Raw genomic sequence first — 21125 nt, 5'->3', positions numbered from 1 at the left:
GAACTTTTTGCTTGGGTTCGACACAGTGGCACAGTTCCCGTATCCAAGCCACTCATCGGCGGATAGCTCGCTGTCAGTTATGTGCCTCAATGCCGGCGTGCTTGAGATCACTTCTACGATCGGTCGGGCTACTGGCAGCTCCTCAGGAAAATGCCAGCCCATCTGTCGGTGCTGACTCGCATATGGGCATCAATGGATCCAGGCCATGGGCTCAGCACGGTGCCCAGGCCAATAGAGCACCCAGAGATGCAGAGCGTGCGTTCCAACACCAGATTGAACAGGCGGTATTCTTTGGTATGGACAACGCGCAGAATCCGCTTTCGTTCAAGATTACCTCGCATGCCAGGGGCGTTGACACTGCGCTGCAGAACGCGGCGCTTCAGGTGTCGCAGTCAATCATCGACAGCAGCTCTCACTTTATCGCAGACAGAATGGACTTGGGCGCGCACCTGAGGGAGCGCTACCGCTTTGCTCACTCTGTGATGAAGTTTATTGCTGCCAACCAGGCTCTCGGACAAGCTTTCTAGGACTGCGCGCGTCCAGTTGTGCGCTAATGCAGAGAAGCTGGGAGCGGCCCTTTCCCTGTGGGGGTACCAAAGCGAGGTTTGGTCTAACCAGGACAGTCCGTCCTCCGAGCTGCTGACCAAGGTGGCCTCGCACTTCCTGGATGGTCTCGGACTGCAAAGCAAGGATCCAGTCCGCCTGTTCTTTAAGCACCATGTTGCGTCAATGGGTGGGCTTTTGGCTACTATGCATCGCATGCTAGCCTCCATGCGCCGCGCCCTAGAGAAAAGCGCACGTGGCATCATCGACAGTCAGCATGTGGCATACGAAGGCAACCGCATCTTGATCTGTATTCTGCAGTCTGCGTACAACTACCGCTTCCGCAACGCCGAGCTATATGGGCTAGCTGACGAGTCGGAGGAATCTGGCTCCTGCGAGCGGTGGACCGACACCATTCTTACCATTGACATGTTAGCTGCACGTCTCGAGGACTCGTACAGGACTGTGCCGCGACATCTCTGGCCAGCACAGCGCACTGTTCTACAACCGGATCAAGGAAACAGTGCTTCCAGGCGATGAGGACGCAGATGGCAACGCAACCGGCACCAGCGTACTGGATGATGCCGTCTCCGTTAGCCTTGCCAATCTTCCGGACATGAGCGAAGCAGATGCACACAAGCCGCTGGCAAACGACGATCCGTTCACATCGCCGCTGGCGCTGCTCCACGAGGCCATTAATCAGATCGGTATGATGGCTAACTTGTGCCTCCGCGTTTTTGTTGATCGGCTGAATCTGCTGCAGGCGACCAGTCCAAACGAGGTGCACGACCTGACTCGGCGGTACGAGGGTGTGCGGTCGCGCATCCTGCTCCTCCTTGTTCCTCTCGGCCGAGCGTCCACTGCATTCCGGTTGGCCGAGGAATACCAGGATCTGCGGGTCCTGGCTGTCCTGACATTCACTACCGACACGCAGCGTGCTGCGGAGCGTGTGCGCGTATATGTGGGCATGTTCGGCAAAGAGTTTGCTGGGGCATTATTCGAGTACTACGAGCGCCGCGGGGCATGGGCAAGCCTGCTCAACACGCGCGACGAGTCGTTCGACGCATGGCTCAAGGAGTACATTGACGCGCATCAGCACGGCGTAATGCCATTGATCAGCTGGATCCACGATGTCAAGATGGCCGACTTCGGGAGAGCGGCAGAGAGACTGATCCGCGCTGGCCGCGATGCACAGGAGGTCGCTCAGGCACGCACGATGCTGAGCCTCAGCAAGCTGGCCTTCTTTACCGACGAGTCCCAGGGTATTCCGCCGAAACAGCATGGACACTGCCATCGAGGCGCACGCACGACTCGAGGACATGCTTGGCATGTGTGAGGTCCAGGAGCCAGGTCTTGAACTGCTTTACCTCTCTGGTCCGTGCCCACACCGAGCTGGCTGATGACGGCAAAGGAGCTGAGAGTGCTGCAGTGCTGTCAACCACAGCTGATCCTGCGCCAGCAATTGCCGGCGCTGTACGCAGTCTACCGCGAGTTTGTGTATCGTTCGTGGGACGGCAAGATGCTGGCTGTTGAGGACTTGATTGATGTGCTGACGTTGCCAGACAATGTGCCGAATACGTCTGGTGCCGATAGCAGCGCATTGGACGAGCACACGAGCGGATTGGACGAGCGCAGCAGCTTGGCTTTGGACGTGCTCAGCCGAGCCAGCTTCAGCCTGCCCGACCAGGCCTACAAGTCGGCGTTGCGGACAATCTGGCGCCGTGCCTTCACCAGGGACGACTGGCCAGCGATCCACGCCAAGCTGCAGGGCGGCCAGGTGCCTGGCAGCGTGCTGCGCGACGTGCTGACCAACACATACCTCTACCGCATGCTTGATGTGTAGCTGGCACAGCCGCTGCATGACTATGCCCAGCCTGTATCTGCTGCCCTGAGGAGGTCTTTGCCGAAGGCTATGTAAACTATATGGCTACGGTGCGTCTGGCCCCGCAGTTCGTCGCCGAGAACGCCAGGAGGCTCGGCCACCCGGTGCCCGTGGCCCCCACCACTGTGGATGCGATTCGCAGAGATTACATGCAGGAGGATCAGCAAGCTGCGGACAGCAATCGACAGTAGCCTGGATGCATATTACTCGGAGGTCATGCGTATGGTGGTTGATGATGCCGTCCCGGAGCGCCAGCAGGAGCTCCAGCTGCTGCTACAGCATATCATGCCCGCGAAATGGGCATTCGGCGACTGATCTGCCACGAGGACGATGACCGGATGGAAGTCGAGGACGCGGCCAACTAGGCACCTTCAGGCTGGGATTTTTTTTCTAAAACATTCACTCCTATTTGGCAATGCAATGCACCGTCACCTGGAACTGCACATCTTCGGACCCTGTTTTATCCGCCTTTGTCTCTCTTGCCCCCTTTCTGGAGCATTGTGCAGCGGAAAAATTGCACCTCACGTAGGTTCATATGCTAGCCAGGAGGCAGGCGACGCATATAGCCAAGAAGGGAGCACCGAGTAGAAAAACGAATGCCCAGTTTGGGTGCTCCTTTGCACTAGACGTCTTGAGAACCACATGCATATGCTGTGCAGCGGAATATGCTGTCTGCATCCCCCAATTTTTATTTGCCGTGAGAACCAGGCACATTGTCGCTTTATGTATTGCGCATTTTCGCGCACGTCTGTTTGCAGCATTCGACAAATACCTCCAGTGTTTGTTGTATGTACGGGCCCATTCACAGGAATTCTCTGCTGCAGGTGTCCATGCCAACTGCAATGACTTTGCAGAGGCGCTCAAGGACCTCGCAAACACAAAAATGGTGGAGTACAGGTTTTTTGGTGCCATGTGGTGGGATTCGAGTACCTGGCATACAGGGTTGCATTCATAATCCGGGCCCATTTGACATAGGCGTACAGAGGGCTGGGTCTGGATTACAAATGCTCTGCCTTTTTACACATGGGTGTCGATGCAAATTGACGGGCCCGAATGCTCGTCCGTGCTCCCTGCTTCTCATCCTGCAACACGTTTCGTGCACGCACCAATACCCTCACCTTGTCCAATTGGAATGTGCTGGCCACTACAGCGTCACCAGGTCACTCAGCGCGCACAGGATGCTCCTGCTAGCCGGAACGTCGATTACTGTCTTTCGTCCCTCTAGCACTTGCAAATCCCTGTGGCATCCGCATGGATTTTTGTGCCGCCTGTCCCCTGTCCCTTTTTCCTAAGGGGAGATGGGCATGCAGCCTTGTTATTTTAGGGAGCGGACAGTCGCGCATGAGCCTCTTTAAGGGGCGAACCAGCAGTAGTCCAGTGCGTAGGAAAATGCTGAGGTAGAGGACACAGATGAGGAGGATTGAACGGCATGCTGCCCCATGTGCTGCAATGAGGCCGAGGGCAATGCGGGCGCGGGATACCATTAGCACCAAAAGATGCTCCACCAGACGTGGATTCCACAGCCGCCCCCTCATCCCGAGTGGCATTGAGTCTTCACCCAACACCAATGCTACATTCCGTTCCAAAGGTGGTCGTCCAGAGCGCTTGGTCGTGCGGAATGTTCGCCATCCTTCCCATTTCTTATACGGAAACAATGCATTGTTGGCGCACTTGTACTTCATTGCCACCTAAGCTCATATAAATAGGCCACTCTTTCCACCAATACTCGCACCGCACCCTCAAACCAAAGCTCCGACCTTTATTTTATACTTCTTCCAACCATCAAATAGCAATACTTTTTCAGCCCAGCCATGTCGACTCTGAACCTCCCGAACTGACATCAAGGATGTGACGATCCAAAACTACATCAACGGCCAGTGGTTCGATGCCAGCAACGGTAAGACCGTCCCGAACTTTTCGCCAGTGACGGGTCCAGCCCATTGCCCCCATCCCGGACTCGGGTCCAGACCGATGCAGATGCGGCAGTCGCCGCGGCCAAGGCAGCACAGCCTGCCTGGGCAGCGCTGTCCGTGGACGGAGCGCACCGCCTACCTGCGCCGCATCGCCGACCTGATTGAAGCCAACAACCAGCTCCTGGCTGAGTTCGAGTCCCTTGACCAAGGCAAGCCGGTCAAGTCGGCAGCCATGATGGATTTCCCGGCGTGCTCCTGGCTACTTCCGCCAGTTCTCCGACTACGTCGAGGCAGGCATCGAGGAGTACACGCACAGCTTCAACGGCGTCGTCACAACATCGTCGGATTACTCAGCCGAGGCGCGCAAACTTCGACTCGAGGACGCAGCGCGTGCCCGCCGGCGTTGTCGTCGGCATCACGCCGTGGAACTTCCCGTGCCTGATGGTATGTCGAGAAGCTGGGCCCCGCCCTGGCCCTGGGCAACACCGTCATTGTGAAGCCGACTGAGCTGACCAGCGTCACTCCTTACCTGCTCACCAAGATCATCGATGCTGCCGGCGTCCCTCCCGGCGTCATCAACATTCTGTTCGGCACTGGCCAGGGATGCTGGTGCGCCGCTGGTCAAGCACAAGGATGTGCGTGCGGTTTCATTCACTGGCGGCTCGCTGACCGGCTCCAAGATTGGCGCTATGGCCTGGCGGCCTCTACAAGCGCGTTTCGACTGGAGCTCGGCGGCAAGAACCCGTCGGTGATCTTCGATGACTGCGACTTTGACCATCGCCGTGCTGACCTCGATCCGCGGTGCGTACCAGAACCAGGGCGAGATCTGCCTGTGCACATCGCGCGTCTATGTGCAGCGCAGCATCTACGACAAGTTCCTCGACGCCTTCCGCCAGAAGGTGCTGGAGCAGGTGCGTGTCGGCAACCCGAGCGACCCGCAGACCTTCTACGGCCCTGTGGTCAGCGCCCAGCACCAGGAAAAGGTCACGGGCTACATCCGCCTGGCGCAGCAGGAGGGTGCAAACGTCGAGTTCCTTATTAACCCGGCCGACAAGGCTGTCAAGAATATTGCTGCCGACGGAAAGCTCACCATTGACGGGTTCGAGGGCGGGTACTATATTGCGCCGACCCTGATCACCAACATCTCGCAAAAGTCGCGTGTCATGCGGGAGGAGATCTTTGGTCCCGGTTGTCGCCGTCCTGCCGTTTGATACTGAGGAGGAGGGCGTGGCTCTGGCCAACGATACCGAGTACGGCCTTGGCGCTGTTGTCTGGACCGAAGACAAGCAGAGGCTGGCCCGCGTGCAAAGCCAGATCAACTCTGGGATGGTCTGGGGCAACTGCTGGCTCAGCTGGGACGATGAGATGCCGTTCGGCGGTATGGGCTGCTCGGGAACTAGCCGCGAGCACGGCAAGTGGAGCCTGGACTTCTACACGGAGCTGAAGGCCATCTACACCTACAACGAGTGAAAAGGTGTGCGGTTGTATCTGATTTCTTTCTTCCTCTCCAGCTAGCTTCTTCGTGGTTTTGCAGATATCCGTCTGAATTATCTAACCACCACCCCCATATGTGCTTTTGACCCCAGTGCTGCGTGTCGTACCCACATGCCTGCACGTTTAACATGCGCACTCTGCCTTCAAATGACACACATGTCTGGATGCCATGATTGGTCTGGAGGAAGCCCTGGATTCACGTGGAAATCAGTGGCCATAATTGGCCCAATCACCAGTGCAGCTGACTTGGACAAAGGGTGTGCTGTATTGTGCGGGACACCAATTTTAAGCACTTTTCTCACTCACTCGCAATCCGTGGCACTCAGCTCCAAACAGCTTTTTCCTCACTTTTTCATTTTTTTTTCGCGTCGCCAGGGACAACCTCTGCCTGGAAAATAACAGCACCGCCTCGTGCGCTATCATCTTCCCACCCCTGGTACTTCTAGATCACCTCCAAAAAGTACCTGCGCTCGGCCCTAGCACTTTTGAGAGCTTGCCAGCGTATATTCTTTTCGACTCAATTTCAGCTTTTTCACCAGCCCCTCACACCCTTCTCCAATTTGCCCGCTTGACAGGTAAGCACCGCACTCGTCGCTTCTTCCCTTCGCACCCCTTCACGATCAACGCGCCTTTTGCTGAGAGCAGCCGTTTTCTATTTTGTAGCATTCTGCGAAATGCAGGCGACAGCGGCAGAACAAACCCCGGTCAGCACCGTTGCTGGAGGCGGCGAGCAACAGCCGGGCTTGGATGCTAGAGAAAAGATCAGCCAGGTTGTCCAGGCTGTCCAGGCGCTACGAGCCCGCGGGGCGACGGAAGAGAACAGCCCAGAGATGGCCAAGCTCATGGCATTTATTCGCCAGCTGGCTGCTCAGCAGCAACAGTTCCAACAGCAACTACAACAGCAGCAGCAGCAACCAACACCTGGGTCCGCAACACCTGTCAAAACAGAGCCAACGTTGCCTACAGTTACGAATGGAAGCACCACCAATGGATCACAGTCATCGGAGACAGTCACGGCGGTAGTGTCAGCAGAGCAGTCACAGCAGACCAAGGAGCCTGCAGTCCCGCCACCGCAGTTTTCACAGGCCGATATCGCCACACTGCGCAAACAGATCCATGCGTTCAGGCTTGTTTCAAAGAACCAGCCCCTGCCGCCGCAGCTGCGCCAGGAGCTGTGGGCCAGCAGCATTCCCGAGGACGAAAAGCGGCTCCTTGACACGCCTCCAGAGGGACTCGATAGCGTTGCCGGCGGTGTTGTCAGCTCAGTGCACTCGAATCTTAAAGCTAACGGAACGAATGTCTCAGGCTTCAAGGTCGAGCTCCTACTGCCGCCCTTGCCCCAGCCGAATAAACTTTGTCTCGCCGCACCAGCTCCTCAAGGAGAAGCTTCACGGCGGAGAGCAGGCTGCTCAGCTGCAGCGGCTTCTGGTTCCCAGCATCACGCCCATTGGCATTGATGTGCGAGCAATGGCCCAGGAACGCGAGCGCAGACGCGATGCGCGCATCGAGTACCGGATCAAGGAGCTGTCGGAGATGCCTGCCAACATCAGCGACGACCGCATCGACATTGCCCAGGAGGGCGGTCTGTTTATGCGGCCGGGCCTGATCACCAATGCCGAGTCGAGTGCTCGGTTAAAATCAATCATTGAACTCAAGGCGCTAGGCCTGCGGCACAAGCAGCGTGAGCTCCGGGCCGAGGTCGTCCGCGGAATCACTCGTGCCTCGCAGCTTGGTGTGGCCGGCGATCGCACAGCACTGCGTCGCATGAAGAAGCAGTCGCAGCGCGAAGCCCGGCTGACCGAAAAGATGGAGCGGCAGCAGAGGCAGGAGCGCGAGCGCCGCGAGGTCGACCAGCACCGGCAGCAGCTCTTGGCCATGACCAACCATGGCGCGAACCTTGTTGCGTGGCACAAGGGCCACCAGCAGCGCATGTCAAAGCTCGGCCGATCGATCCTGACATTCCACTCGCACGCAGAGCGCGAGGAGCAGAAGCGCAAGGAGCGCATTGCCCGCGAGCGTATCCAGGCTCTCAAGGCCGGTGACGAAGAGGCGTACCTGAAGCTCGTCGACAAGGAGAAGGACACGCGTATCTCGCACCTGCTGGAGCAGACCGACCAGTTCCTCAGCTCGCTCATCGACGCCGTGGGCCAGCAGAAGGCATCGGTAGGCCTACCGACAGCAACCCCGTCGGTGCCAACGAGCCTGTGCCGTCGTGGCTGCAGGACAACGCCGAGGCTGTAGGATGACGATCCGGACGATGCGCAGACCCGCGACTACTTTGCAGTCGCCCATCGCGTCAAGGAGCCTATCGTGGCACAGCCCTCCATCCTGATCGGCGGCCAGCTGAAGGACTACCAGCTGCGGGGTCTCGAGTGGATGGTGTCGCTGTACAACAACAGGACTGAACGGTATCCTGGCTGACGAGATGGGTCTCGGAAAGACCATCCAGACCATCTCGCTGGTGACATACCTGATTGAGAAGAAGCAGCAGGATGGCCCGTTCCTGATCATTGTGCCGCTGTCGACCATCACCAACTGGATCCTCGAGTTTGCCAAGTGGGCGCCGTCGGTGTCAGTCATTGGATACAAGGGCAACCCCACACAGCGCCGCACGCTGCAGAACCAGATCCGCCGTGGAGCCTTCCAGGTCCTGCTGACGACCTACGACTACATCATCAAGGACCAGGCCAATGCTAGGCCAAGATCAAGTGGATCCACATGATTATTGACGAGGGCCATCGCCTGAAGAACACACAGTCGAAGCTGGCGACTATTCTGACCACGTACTATAACACGCGGTACCGCCTGATTCTGACCGGAACGCCGCTGCAGAACAACCTGCCTGAGCTGTGGGCATTGCTCAACTTTGTCCTGCCGCGCGTGTTTTCATCGGTGCAGAGCTTTGACGAGTGGTTCAACACGCCGTTTGCCGGCGCTGGAGGACAGGACAAGATCGAGCTGAACGAGGAAGAGCAGCTTCTGATTATCAAGCGTCTGCACAAGGTGCTGCGCCCATTCCTGCTGCGCCGCATGAAGAAGGACGTCGAGGTCGATCTGCCCGACAAGGTCGAGCACGTCATCAAGTGCAGCATGTCGGCCGTGCAGTCGCGGCTGTACCACCAGATGCGCAAGTTTGGCACGCTGTTCCCTGGCGTCAGCATTGACAAGCCTGGCGGTCGCAGCAGCAACGCCAGCCTCAACAACTATGATCATGCAGCTGCGCAAGATCTGCAACCACCCGTTCGTCTACGACGAAGTGGAGGCGCGCATCAACCCGACGCGCACCAACAACAACCTTGCTGTACCGCACTGCCGGCAAGTTTGAGCTGCTGGACCGCGTGCTGGCCAAGCTGCTGGCTACCAACCACAAGGTGCTTATCTTCTTCCAGATGACCCAGATCATGACGATCATGGAGGACTTTTTGACCTGGCGCGGCATCCGCTCGCTGCGTCTCGACGGTTCGACGTCTGACGATGCGCGCCGTGAGCAGATGCACACGTTCAACTCGCCCTGACTCGCCATTCAAGGTGTTCTTGCTCAGTACGCGTGCTGGTGGCCAGGGTCTCAATCTGCAGACCGCCGATACGGTCGTCATCTTCGACTCTGACTGGAACCCGTCGGCGGATAGCCAGGCTATGGACCGTGCGCATCGCATTGGGCAGAAGAACGAGGTGCGTATTCTGCGGCTGATCACGACCAACTCTGTGGAAGAGAAGATCCTGGCGCGTGCCGAGTACAAGCGCGACCTCGACGGCAAGATTATCCAGGCCGGGAAAGTTTGACCAGAAGAGTACGGCTGAGGAGCGCGAACACTTTTTGCGGTCGCTGCTCAAGGCGGACGACAACAGCGAGGACAGTGAAGGCGAGGACGGAGCCAACACCGATGAGGACCTCAACGAGCTGTTGGCCCGCAGTGACGAGGAACGGGTCATCTTTGCTCGCATGGACGAGGAGCGGCGGGCGCAAGAGAAGGTCGAGTGGGTGGATGCCGGAAACACCTGGTAGGACTGCCTGAGCGGCTGTTCACTGATGCCGAACTGCCCTGAAGAGTACCGGCACGACTACGACCCAGAGCTGGAGCGGCAGCGCAAGGAAGAAGAGGCGGTCAAGGACAAGGCGCGCAACAGCAGGCGCGTGTACTACGACGACGGCCTGTCCGAGGAGCAGTGGCTCGATGCGCTGGAAGACGACAATGTCGACCTGGACGACTACATTCGCCAAGAAGCGCGAGAAGGAGGAGCGCGCCCGCAAGCGCAAGGAGGAGAAGCTGCTACAGCAACACCTGCGCAGCAAGATCGGCGACATCGACAGCGTATCTGTTGGCGACGACAACGATGTGCCGTCCGAGGGAGCTAGCGATACCGGCAGTGCCGCACGCAACCCTCGCAAGCGCGGCCGTCCTCGCCGTAGCGGCAGCGGCACCAGCACCATGGCACAGACGCCCAGCGGCAGCGGCACAGCAATCGACGAGACTGGCGACGTTGTGATGGCCGAGTCAGGAGACGCGACACCCAGCTCCGGCGGCAGGAGTCGCAGCGGGCGCAAGCGGGCGAAGCTGGATGACGATGCCACTGGGTCCAGCACACCTGCCGGGGCAGCGACGCCGTCTGGGGGCAGTCGCAAGGGCCGGCGCAAGGGAGGTGCAGTCGATCCTTTGGCGGCAGAGGAGCGTGCCCAACTCAACGGCGTCTTCGAAGCCTCGTTCAAGGCTGTGGAGGCGTGCATCGACCCCGAATACCAGCGTCGGCGCTGCGACCTGTTCCTGGAGGTGCCCAGCAAGCGGGACTACCCGGACTACTATATGATCATCCGCCACCCAATTGCCATGAAAAACATCCGCAAGAAGGTCAGGTCGGCGCACTACCTGACAGTCGAGGACTTCCACAAGGACTGGAAGCTGATGTTTGACAATGCGCGCACAGTACAACGAGGAAGGGGTCGATGGTGTACGAAGGATGCGTGCGAGATGCAGAAAGCGACTGGAGGACACGCTGGAGAAGATGACCGGCCAGAACTACCACACGCCGATCGGCACCCAGTCGCCGCTGCCTGCTGTGTTCAACCTGGCTCTTCAGCAGCAGCAAGTACAGCAGGCACAGGATGTCGCCTCAGCCCCAGCTGCCGCAGGTGCCAATCGCCGGCGTGTCGCCAGTTCAAGAGTCGCCGTCGATGCAGAATGGCGTTGTTGCTGCTGCATCCAGGCGCCACCGCTGGTGAACCAGGCGTCGCCAACAATGTCGAGCCACGGCGGATTCGCAACCCCTGAGGACCAATTCTGACCTGCTGGCATTTTTAATAGTTCCACGTGTTAGATTTACTGATAATGCTGCTTTGGTGGGTGATTACATATGCATGTTGTATGCTTGTATCTACAACTATCAATACGGTGGTGCATACTTCTTGAACGCAATGTCCGGGAGCTTGTGTTGCAGCCACCGGCGGTCTTCGTCGGGAAATGTGAACATGGGCAGACGGCATTGGCTCAGAGATGGGAACTTGTCTAGAGAGTACGCCAAGGCAGTGGCCTGTGGGGATACATGGTACAGGCCTAGATCGCATCTCTCGGCACTTGGCACGGCCTGGAGGTCGAATTGCGCGATATGCGGGGAGGCAGTTTCCGGGGGTGCCGCCAGGGCCTGGTGAGGATAGCGTGGATGATCAAGTACTGGATGCGAGTCTTTGATCGTTTGGGCAGCTGCGCCGCCCGTGCCGCCTCGGCAAGGCTGCTGGTCAAGCACATCGGTCGCATCGAATGAGAACCACAGGAGTATGCAGATACGGCAGCATGCCAAGCAGTCTTTCCAAGGCCGCTAAGCGACAGGACACAGCCGCGACAAGTACAGCGTGTGCAGATACTGCGGCTGCCACTTGAACCCCTCAACCAAGTGCGACGAGAGGCAGCATCCCTCGTATTCGTTATTTGAGCTGGCAATATCGAGTCTGCGCAGCCGGGGCATCTGCGTCAGGCACCCAACCCACTGGTCGTTCCGCTGGAAATCAATGATGCTGCCAGCCTGCAGGACCTGTAGGTCCAGCAGCGCGGGGCACTGGCTGCTTACCATTGGGCCAAGCCCGGGCCGCGCCACAGGCACCACCAGGCGCTCGAGCCGCCCCCACGGGTGTTGGAACAAGGGGGTCCAGAAATGCTCGTGCTCGCGGCATGCCGCCTCCTCGCTGCGCACCCCACGGACAACCAGGGTCTTCAGCGAGCGAATAACCGGATGGAACATGCGTGCGCTCAGCGGGTGGTGGCCGCTGGCCTTCAGATGCAAAATGCCCGGCGGCAGGCTGATGTGCAGGCGGGAAGCAACGCCGGCATCGATTTGCCGCAGATCCAGCGACTGCAGCATCGGCAGCACCCGCGGCAGCTGCGCCAGCAGCTGCGCAACCGCGTCGGCCAGACACGGCGCCGTCAGGTGCGTCAGCGCCGAGGGCCCGGCCCCGTATAGGCTGGCGGACCCGCCAGTGCTGGCAGGCCGTCCCACCGTGTCCGCCGCCGGCGGCAGCAATGCCCGCTGGTCCTCGGTGACATGCAGCTCCTTCAGCTCCGGGTGCCACAGCAGCGCCATGCGCAGCGTTTCCGCCCAGGCCGCCGACGCTCCCTCCAGAACCGCCACCCGCAGGCCCGGGCAGCCGCGCGCCATGGCCATCTGCACGCGCCGCACATTGTACGGCGGCCAGCCGCCAATGGCCACCCGGTGCACCAGCGGCCACGGCTGCGATATCCAGTCGCAGAGAATCTCCGTTTTGGACTTGACGTCGGAGCTCCGCCGGCGCTCCTGCGAATTGCTCATGCTGCGCGAGTGCTGCCGCTTGTACTCGATTGTCTGCACGTACTGTCCATACTGCGCATGGATGGTTGCGGCTGTGGTTTTGTGCGCCCACTCGCTGATCTCCAACCGTGTGCCAGAGCTCGCGCAGTGCTAGCTGCCGCCATGTGTGGTCGGTTTGGCCCAGAGTCTCAAGCACTGGTCGATCTGCTGCCTGGCAGACTAGCTCAGCTATTTCCAACGGCAGGCTTACCATTCAAGTGAAAATGCACGAGGGTAGTAGTGTGTGCTAATAGTTTATGTGCGGGAGGAGGGTAATAGAAAATGAAACAGAAAAGTAATGGCGAGGAGAGACGAAAGAGCCGTGTCACAGAAGCTGCTGCTGCTCCTTTATGTGACATCACTGCCCGCCATTCCTCACAAATATCCAGCGATGAGAAAAAGAAAAAAGAAAGTGGAGGCGTGTGAGTAAACAGCAACGGCCAATTTTTTGTTCTAGCCCAACCCGGACTGCCTACCGCCGCCCTGCCAACATGCCGAGTGCGGTGTCAGGCAGGTGGTTGGGTCTGAATATCCACAGCTACCTGCCTTCTATTGTTCCCCGCTTGGATTCGCACAGCGGCAGAGCGCATCGGCTGTAGCAGACCGTGTCTTGATAATTCGCGAGGACTTCTGGTAGTACCGTCGCCAGTAGATAAGCGAATTTATGCGAGATAAGGTCACAGGTTCACCCAGATATGGCGTGCATCCTGCACCTCGCCGAGACGCCAAGGACGTGCCATCGCCGGGCCAAGAAAGGGTCCTTATAAACTCAGTACTGAGTGAAGTTCTGCGACCCCATGAACTCCTGCGTGAACTGGGAGCTGCCAAACGACGGGTCCTGGGTCAGATACGCCTGGGACGCCTGGCTGCCATTGCCCGTATATGCCGTGTTGAACTGCGAGCTGGCCAGCGTCTGCCTCGTATCCTTGGATGCGCTGGCACCGGTCCCTTGCTCATCACTGCCCAGCTGCACCCGGTCGCTCTGGCTGAACATAATGGATGCATGCAGCTTGGGATTGAACGTGTTCTTTGGGATCATCGGCTGGTTTGCTCTCCTCGGATCCGTTCTGGCCCAGCACCACCGTGTCGGGCTGTGACGATAAGTCGTATGGCTGCGTGGCAAACTGGCTGTAGCCGCCATCCATATACGATGACTGCGTGAACATTGAGGTTTGGGTGATGGGCGCGCCAAAGAAGTCATCGTACAAGGAGCCGGCCGCCTGGCTCTGCTGCTGCTGCTTTGGACCAGCCTGCTTTGCACGACTGCTGGTGCGCGCAGAGCCACCAGGTCCGTCGATATCCAGGTCAGGCGGAATGTACCGCATAGTACTGCGGCCAACTAGTTTCGCAAGCCGGTTGTTGCTGGCTGCGGCTGCCACCGACGTACCCTGCAGCGCCATGCCACGCTCGCCCAGCGACCGGCTGGTCTTTGCGGCACGTGGGCGACTTAGCTGGATGGCGCTCTGCACCAAATTGCCAATCTGGCCCTCAACCAGAACATTGTTGGCCTTGTAAAACGACAGCAGCTCGTGCCACAGCGGGTTCTTGCTGAGCACCTTGGGGCTTCCCAGCACAATCATGCCATACTTTGCGCGCGTTAGAGCCACGTTGAGACGGCGCGGATCGCTCAAGAACCCGATCCCCTGGTGCTCGTTGTTGCGCACGCAGCTCATGATAATATAGTCCTTTTCGCGGCCCTGGAACGCATCGACGCTGGCAACCTCGACCTCCTTGTACAAGTCGCTGACCAGCGAGCCGGCCTGTGCCATGTGGTGCACCACCCAGCTGCGCTGGCCCTCGTACGGCGTGATCACTCCAATCTGCTCCGGCTTGACCCCAGCCTTGAGCATTCGCGTCACGATCTTCTCGCACGCGTTGGCCTCGGCCCTGTTCAAGTACGAGGTCCCGTTGGACGCAATCTCCTCGACGCCATTGCACGCCAGCATCATCATCGGCTTGCTTGCATTCGGCCATGGGATACCTGCATCGTTCCTGGTCCGCTCCTGCGCCGTCACGCCGTTCTGCAGCGACCCCTCATAGAAGAAGTTACTTGGGAATTCGGACAGGCACGGATGCATCCGGTACTGTACGACCAGGCGGTACGGCCGCAAGCCCAAAAACACCAGGCGCTCAAACAGCGACTGTCCAAGGCCGGCTGCCTGCGCTGTCTTGCTAGTGATCACAGGCCCGAGCTGCTGGTGGTCGCCGATCAGAACCACCTGCCGCGCGCCCAGCACCAACGGGATCAGGCACTCGGGCTCTGACGCCTGCGTGCTCTCGTCCACCAGCACTGTGCGGAACTGGAACTTGGCCAGGCGCTTGTCACCAGGCTCCTGCGCATGTGCATAGGACGACATCAGCGTACCGCAGGATCTCCATCTCAGCCTCATGCCGCAGCTTGCGATACCGGTCCTGGTCACGCCGGCTCAGCTCGCCCATCTGCATCTTGAGGCGATGCAGTTTCTGCAGCTCCGGGATCGTGTCGTTCATCAGTGCCTGGGTGTGCAGTTCCAGGTGCGAGATGCGCGACTCCAACTCCTCGCGGCTCTTGGCTGTGATCCGCACCACACGCAGGCCGGTCTTGTGGATCTTCTCTGTGAGCTGATCGACAGCCACGTTGCTGGGCGCACATACCAGCACCTTGCCAGTGTTGGCACGCACCAAGTGGTAAACGAGCGTAGCTGACGTGACAGTCTTGCCAGTCCCGGGTGGGCCCTGGATCAGGCTTAGGGGGCTGCGCAGAGTGGACCGGATAGCCTCAATCTGCGATGCATTAAGCTCTGGAAGCCCAGGGGCATTGAACACTCTGGGCATGCGGAAGCTGAGCTCGGTGTTTTCAATAGTGTGCCCCAGCAGCTTGTGGTAGATGTACTCGCTGACCGAGTTTTCCATGACAGCAAACTTCTTCATCGCGCTCTGCATGCGGTCAAATGACGTCGACTTCCACACAAAGTCCACCGAAAAGTCCTGAGTGATCTCCGTCGGCGCATCCATCGTAGTCATCTCCACACAGATCTCGTCGCTGTTGCTGTTGGGCAGCTTGATCACGTACCCAGTGCCCTTCCAGGGCTCGCGGAACAGCGCTCCAGAGTAAGACAGGCGCAGCTCGTCGCCAATTGCGATTCGCACCTCACCAAGCTCGTACTTTGGCAGCTGAAAGTACGCCAGTTTGCGACGGTTCAAACCCGTGTCCCAGCGCACCGCAATGCCGTCTTCCGTCTGCGCCTCCTTGGCGCGTCTGTCGTAGTCAGGCTTCGATCTTGACCAGCGGGCCAAATATATTCTGGTACTGGTAGGCGTCCTCGTATCTGAGCAAGACCTTTTGCACATCCGCCGCATCGTCCGCATCGGCGCTGCCCAGCGTTGCTGACGAATTGCCAGTCCAGACATCCTCCAGATGGCGGATTTGCTGGGCCGACACTGCCTTTGCTGCAATCTGCTCCTTGGTTGAGGGCACTTTGATGAGCCAGCTTACAAACTTCCTGTCGTGGATCAGCGTCTGCCACTGGCTTGGGTCCCACAGCGCGTCCTTGGACGAGGGCGCCGATGCGCACGGGCGGCACAGAATTACCACCACTGTGTCGCTCTTTGCCGGGATAAAGCCCAGCGAGAACACATTGCGCACACCACAGTTGTAGCATTCGAGCGTCTGGTCGCCCAGCGGGCTGTCTGGATGCAGCTGCACCTCCTTGTGGTGGGCGCTCACCAAGTGCCAGATTATATGCGCGCTCGATGAATTCCCTGTCGAGTTGCAGAACCACCGCTTGCACGACAGGCATTTGGCCACGCTGTTTTCGTTGTGGATCCCGCAGTACGAGCACGCGTGATCGGGCTGCTTGCCCGGCTCTTCCTCTTGATCGGATTCCGATTCGCTGCTGTACACTTGGCTGTGTGCATCGCCCAGTGAGAGCTGTGAGAACTGCAGCTCTTCAATGCTCTCTGTGTCGCCAACGTCGGTGGAAATTGCGCCTGCATTTTGGCTCAGCGGATCGAGCAGCTGCGATTGCGAGTCGCCGCCAAAGTCGCTGTACTCGTAGTACGACTGTGTGTTGCCTGCATCGCCCACATAAAAATCCTGGCTGTCCATGTAGAGCTTGTGGTGGGCAGCGGCCGTTGGCAATAAAAATATAAAAGGTTCTCTTGTTTGCTAGAGTCAAGCAGAGAAAAGAAGAAAAAAGCCCAACTGTTGGCTGTCCCGACGACGAAGCGTGAGCCACAGCGAAAGAGCCGTGGGCGATTGTTGGCAAAGCAACTCCCCAACGCCTAGCCGAAAATTTCGTATGCCTGCGGTTCGGACAGAAAAACCTATACGCCTGTATTGCTAGCAGGCCAGAATTTCGCCCATCTTTTCTCCTCTCAATTACCCTCTTTCATATTCTCGATTGAGACTCATCCGTAGAAGCCCCATTGAAAACCATGGCCGACGCCGATACCGTTGCGAAGCAGTTTGTCGACTTTTACTACAGCGCCTTTGACGCCGACCGCAAGGGCCTTGCCCCGCTCTACGTACGTTGAAACCCAAGCTCCAACCTGAATTGAAAGCGCGCCCAGCCCCTTGGCTTGCGAGCTCACCCAATTTACTAAACACCAGCTCTTGTGTAGAGGGACGTGTCGATGATGTCGTGGGAGGGCCAGCAGTTCAAGGGCGCCAACGATATTGTGGAGAAGCTGGTGGTAAGTTATAGTGCAAGCAGCAAGTGCCATTGAGGCTTTGCGAATATGCATGCCACTGAGCCAAAAGCAAGCGGTGCTCTGCTAAATCATGTGACCCTGTAGAGCCTGCCGTTCACCCGGGTCGTCCACAAGGTCACCACCATGGACGCCCAGCCCTCGCTGCCCGGCGTCACTGCCATAGTCATTACCGTCACTGGCCAGCTCCAGATCGACGATGAGCAGAAGCCCATGCAGTACACCCAGAGCTTCCAGCTGGTTGACGATAACGGGTTCTTTGTCTACAACGACATCTTCCGCCTCAACTACGCCTAAGCCAACGTGCGTAGCCTTACATCTATATCTCTAGTAATTGCTGGCAGCTTGAAATAAATTGCTGTTGGCTTTGTCAAACCATGCTGTCACCGCGAGTGAGGTTGCAATGTATGGCGATGGCTTTTTTCTTTTGCGCATATGGCCCGGATGTCGGGTACACCGCAGCATACATGTTCTATGCTATATCAAAAGAAAAATAGATTTGGAAGAAAAGGTAATATGGGAAGAGATCGTTTAGTTTGTAGCAGAAGGGGCTAGAATGAAACAGGCTGTCAGCACTGCTCCAAGGATGACGGCCCACGCACCAACCGTCAGCGATACCGCACGAGTGGCTGCATTCGGGTTATAGTTCGAAGTCACACCATCGTTGGACTGCGCGTACCGCGAGTTGTACATGGCGAACGGCAGCGTAAACTGGAACAGCTTACCAGCCGATACCCTGGTGCTGTTCTCCCATCCAATGTCACTATCGTAGATGAACAGCTTGTATCCAGCACCCTCGCTCAGCGTGTAGCCAGGCGGGCTCTGCGTGACTGTGTTCCAGTCGTACGCCTTCTCACTACCGCTGACATTCTGGGCAATGTACCAGTACAGCGGCTTGCCTGTGCCGGGCTCTGTAATCGTGCTCGGCATCTGCCCGCGAATTGAGATCTTGCTTGGCGCCTTCTTCATGTTGTCGTCGTAGTCCCAGGCAAGCTTGACGATGGAGTTAATCTCGAATAGCGGCGACTGGACGGCCCGGGGCGGGGTTTTCATGACGATTCGGCCCGGCTGTCCGTTCGAACTGCTGCTGCTGCTGGATGAGGAGGCCTTCGAGGAGCTGGTGCTCTTGGAGGGCGTGGCGGAATTGCCGTTGTTGTTGTTCAGCGAAATACCGAAACCGTTGGTGGTCGCCGACGGCTTCGCCGAATCGCCGCCGTTTGCCGCATTGATGCTGATCGCTGCGTCCCTTGCGTCCGAGTTGCCCGATGCCGGTGCTTTCTGACCCTCCGCTGGCTGACTGCTGTCCTTGCCTTCGGCCTTGGTGTCCTTAGCATCAGCCTGGCCATCCTTCGATACTGCCTGGCATCCTTTGCCACTGCGTGGTCGTTGTTCGCTGAAGCCACCTGTTTGTTTCCACCATCGGCTGGGCTATCTTTTGCAGCCGCTACCTGGCCGTTTCCACCATCAGCCGCTGCTACAAAGTGCTTGCTTCAGCGTTAGCAATATAGAGGCTCCATCGGGGTGTAGATTTAACGCTAGGTCATAGCGTGGCAGGGAGAGAGAGGCGCTGTGTATTCAGGCGGGCGTGCTGGCTCCTCCCAGATCACTCTGTTCTCCAAATACCACCACGCCTCCCACCGCGATAGAGAAAGCAAAAACAAACCTCCTCCCAAGACAATGCCACACCAGCAGTGCAGGTGGGGAGGGGAGAAAATGCGGCTTCTCACACTCGCTCACCAGTAAACACCACATGCGGAGAACAGCAGAGCCGATTCAAAAAAAAAAAAAAAAAAAGAAGTGACCTTACCGTCGGCGGCAGACACGATACACCCACATAGCGCTAGTGCGAGGTAGAAGACAAGCATGGCCAGTGCCAGCTTGCGCGACGCTCCGTGAGTCGAGCCCATTCTGTAAGGGATGATATGGTTGACACAAATCCCCGCGTGTTTGGCTGCAAGTTAGTAGGATTTGCCAGATACAAGGATATGTCCAGTTGCCTGCAGAGTTGAACAGCGAGCAGGGATGGAGCGGGGGATGGGAAGAGATATTAGGTGATATACGATATGAGGCAGGATAGAGAAAACAAAGTTTGCGAAGAGGAGAAGAAAGAGAGAAGTGGCGAAAAACGACCCAGGACTTTTCACTACCAGAAGGCCCGGGAAAGGGCGAGCAGGCGCTGCAGTAAATGCTGTTTACAGCTCACAGCTCAAGCTAGCTCGCTGCTGCGAGAGAAAGGCAGCAAAATGCGGTGGGCAGTAGGGGCTTTCGGCCTTGCGCTGTTGTATTTAGAAATTTTGCAATACACATCAGCCCGGCCACTCCCCATTTTGGCCAGGACAACAATCGGATGTGATGGACCAAATATAGGCCAGGGGAGGCACTCTTCTTCTCTGCGCCAACACCAGCTGGAGGTGGCGTCCCTTGCGCTCGTCCGTCACAACAAAGAAGCCTATCATCGCTAGTGCATGTAAGACGTGTAGGAACCCATTAAATATGCGTGTAATGTTTATGTAGTAAAGTAGGAAAGGGAATGTTGAATGGGAATGTACCAAGGGCGATATTGCGGAATCAGGCCATGACGCCAAGCAGCGCCAGCGCAACCACGCCTACCACGCCCCACATGTGAACCTTGACAGATGGTGGAGCTGCACTTGGGTTGTATCCCTTTGGCACGCCCTCGTTCGAGAGCTGGTAGCGCGAGTTGTACATCGAGAACTTCAGCGGTGCTTCCCTTGCCTGACCAGGCTTGAGGTTTGCAGGCCTTCCTAGATCACTATCGAAAATGTAAAGGTAATAGCCTTGAGATTCCCAGAACCTCAGTCCAGGCGGGCCGTGGGTCACCGTGTTCCATGTGACGTTGACAGCGCTGCCGCTGATGTTGGTCGCAATCATCCAGTCGCACGAGTAAGGATTAGTGTCCCTGTTGTACCCAGGTGGGAGACGCCCGCAAATTGTGATCTTCTTAGGAGGGCGCCAGGTGGTGTTCGAAATCTTCCATCCAATCTCGACATCACCACCGATTGGGAACATGACCGATACCCCAGCTGCAGCGTCAGGAGTCGTGATACTGATTGTGCCAATATCGGGGAACTCGGACTCCATCTCAGCCTCATCGATGCTGGAAGCATGGTCTCCAGAGTTTTCGTCTGCTGTCTGCTCATCAGAGTTCTCCTTATTGTCCTTATTGTCATCGGTAGCGCTGTTATCGTCCTTATTGTCATCGGTAGCGCTGTTATCGTCCTTGGTTGCATCGTCCGCCTTGGTCCGTGAGTTCGACTTGGTAGGCGTGGGCGTCGGTGTGGACCGGGTGTTTCTCGTGGAGGTTGGCGATACATCGTTGTTGTTGTCCTTGCTGTCCTTGTTGTCGTTGTCTACATTTGTTGACAGATCCAGCAAACAATTGGAGGGAAGCCACAGCCCATTAGTACCTTACTCTACCCTTCCGGTGCCAACAAGGGCCATTGTTGCTGAGTGAATATATGGTAAACTTACTGTCTTGAGCAAACGACAGCTCCATGAGGCAGAGGAGCCCCAGAACCAGCAGCGCGGTTCTCCACAGCAGGCTGCTTCTCATATTCTATGCTTTTGTTTATACAGAGAGGGGGAGGGGGCAAAAAGTGAGGAAAAAAAGAGCGAGAAAGAGAAAAATAACCTGAAGGGCTTCAGTGCAAAGCACCAGATTCTGTATTTATAGAGCGTCAGCGCTTTTGTTGGGCTCGTTGTGCAGATCTTTTTTTAGTACGGGCGAAGGATTGGTTGCTGCTGACCGCTGGCCGCACTGGCTGTAGTGT

At 57.6% G+C, this 21125-nt stretch overlaps 8 protein-coding genes across 8 annotated transcripts; 4 read left to right on the top strand and 4 right to left on the bottom strand.

The window, feature by feature from the left end:
- The first annotated feature begins 380 nt into the window (after positions 1-380).
- DL89DRAFT_266182 (uncharacterized protein) lies at positions 381-2847 on the top strand. The gene is given in 7 exon segments (XM_040886999.1): positions 381-487; positions 507-985; positions 1005-1797; positions 1887-2016; positions 2036-2380; positions 2437-2550; positions 2594-2847. The coding sequence occupies 7 exon segments, from the start codon at positions 432-434 to the stop codon at positions 2738-2740; spliced, it is 2064 nt and encodes a 687-aa protein (XP_040744676.1). The 5' UTR covers positions 381-431; the 3' UTR covers positions 2741-2847.
- A 488-nt stretch (positions 2848-3335) lies between these two features.
- Positions 3336-5808, top strand: DL89DRAFT_274415 (ALDH-like protein; the record flags this gene model as incomplete). Its single annotated transcript, XM_040889183.1, is given in 5 exon segments — positions 3336-3367; positions 4435-4642; positions 4793-5086; positions 5151-5491; positions 5511-5808. The coding sequence occupies 5 exon segments, from the start codon at positions 3336-3338 to the stop codon at positions 5806-5808; spliced, it is 1173 nt and encodes a 390-aa protein (XP_040744675.1).
- An 854-nt stretch (positions 5809-6662) lies between these two features.
- Positions 6663-11099, top strand: DL89DRAFT_274414 (uncharacterized protein; the record flags this gene model as incomplete). Its single annotated transcript, XM_040889182.1, is given in 13 exon segments — positions 6663-7006; positions 7038-7995; positions 8074-8197; positions 8232-8479; positions 8530-9007; positions 9027-9133; positions 9153-9331; positions 9375-9566; positions 9601-9805; positions 9839-10027; positions 10056-10754; positions 10788-10917; positions 11035-11099. 13 exon segments carry the CDS (start codon positions 6663-6665, stop codon positions 11097-11099), a joined length of 3918 nt encoding a protein of 1305 aa, XP_040744674.1.
- A 731-nt stretch (positions 11100-11830) lies between these two features.
- On the bottom strand, positions 11831-12859 carry DL89DRAFT_256210 (uncharacterized protein; the record flags this gene model as incomplete). The annotated part of the gene is made up of 1 exon (XM_040885423.1): positions 11831-12859. One exon carries the CDS (start codon positions 12857-12859, stop codon positions 11831-11833), a length of 1029 nt encoding a protein of 342 aa, XP_040744673.1.
- Positions 12860-13414: 555 nt separating this feature from the next.
- DL89DRAFT_266181 (P-loop containing nucleoside triphosphate hydrolase protein) lies at positions 13415-16093 on the bottom strand (the record flags this gene model as incomplete). The annotated part of the gene is given in 13 exon segments (XM_040886998.1): positions 13415-13672; positions 13725-14978; positions 14998-15183; positions 15211-15246; positions 15280-15370; positions 15395-15423; positions 15451-15501; positions 15526-15561; positions 15595-15621; positions 15655-15673; positions 15698-15750; positions 15775-15873; positions 15911-16093. Coding segments are annotated over 13 exon segments (2322 nt in total), but the record flags the coding sequence as incomplete, so codon positions are not given.
- Positions 16094-17015: 922 nt separating this feature from the next.
- Positions 17016-17836, top strand: DL89DRAFT_266180 (nuclear transport factor 2). The gene is made up of 3 exons (XM_040886997.1): positions 17016-17151; positions 17248-17319; positions 17422-17836. Exons 1-3 carry the CDS (start codon positions 17062-17064, stop codon positions 17629-17631), a joined length of 372 nt encoding a protein of 123 aa, XP_040744671.1. The 5' UTR covers positions 17016-17061; the 3' UTR covers positions 17632-17836.
- A 701-nt stretch (positions 17837-18537) lies between these two features.
- DL89DRAFT_282625 (uncharacterized protein) lies at positions 18538-19403 on the bottom strand (the record flags this gene model as incomplete). Its single annotated transcript, XM_040889700.1, has 2 exons — positions 19142-19403; positions 18538-18808 (listed from the first exon to the last, which is right to left on the bottom strand). Coding segments are annotated over exons 1-2 (369 nt in total), but the record flags the coding sequence as incomplete, so codon positions are not given.
- A 485-nt stretch (positions 19404-19888) lies between these two features.
- Positions 19889-20926, bottom strand: DL89DRAFT_266179 (uncharacterized protein). The gene is made up of 2 exons (XM_040886996.1): positions 20827-20926; positions 19889-20705 (listed from the first exon to the last, which is right to left on the bottom strand). The coding sequence occupies exons 1-2, from the start codon at positions 20906-20908 to the stop codon at positions 19903-19905; spliced, it is 885 nt and encodes a 294-aa protein (XP_040744669.1). The 5' UTR covers positions 20909-20926; the 3' UTR covers positions 19889-19902.
- Between the last annotated feature and the right edge of the window lie 199 nt (positions 20927-21125).

Source organism: Linderina pennispora (genome assembly GCF_002104995.1).
Source record: "Linderina pennispora strain ATCC 12442 chromosome Unknown DL89scaffold_4, whole genome shotgun sequence".
In the NCBI taxonomy this organism is placed as follows: Eukaryota; Fungi; Kickxellomycota; class Kickxellomycetes; order Kickxellales; family Kickxellaceae; genus Linderina; species Linderina pennispora.
This window is presented reverse-complemented; position numbering and strand designations above follow the sequence as displayed.

Coding starts and splice junctions, on each gene's coding strand:
- DL89DRAFT_266182 (XM_040886999.1), top strand. CDS start 432: ATGGACTTGGGCGCGCACCTGAGGGAGCGCTACCGCTTTGCTCACTCT. Junction 2,381..2,436: donor ACCTCTACCGCATGCTTGAT/GTGTAGCTGGCA, acceptor TGCTGCCCTGAG/GAGGTCTTTGCCGAAGGCTA. Junction 2,551..2,593: donor TGCCCGTGGCCCCCACCACT/GTGGATGCGATT, acceptor AGGATCAGCAAG/CTGCGGACAGCAATCGACAG.
- DL89DRAFT_266179 (XM_040886996.1), bottom strand. CDS start 20,908: ATGAGAAGCAGCCTGCTGTGGAGAACCGCGCTGCTGGTTCTGGGGCTC. Junction 20,706..20,826: donor GCTGTCGTTTGCTCAAGACA/GTAAGTTTACCA, acceptor CAACAAATGTAG/ACAACGACAACAAGGACAGC.
- DL89DRAFT_266180 (XM_040886997.1), top strand. CDS start 17,062: ATGGCCGACGCCGATACCGTTGCGAAGCAGTTTGTCGACTTTTACTAC. Junction 17,152..17,247: donor AGGGCCTTGCCCCGCTCTAC/GTACGTTGAAAC, acceptor GCTCTTGTGTAG/AGGGACGTGTCGATGATGTC. Junction 17,320..17,421: donor ATATTGTGGAGAAGCTGGTG/GTAAGTTATAGT, acceptor GTGACCCTGTAG/AGCCTGCCGTTCACCCGGGT.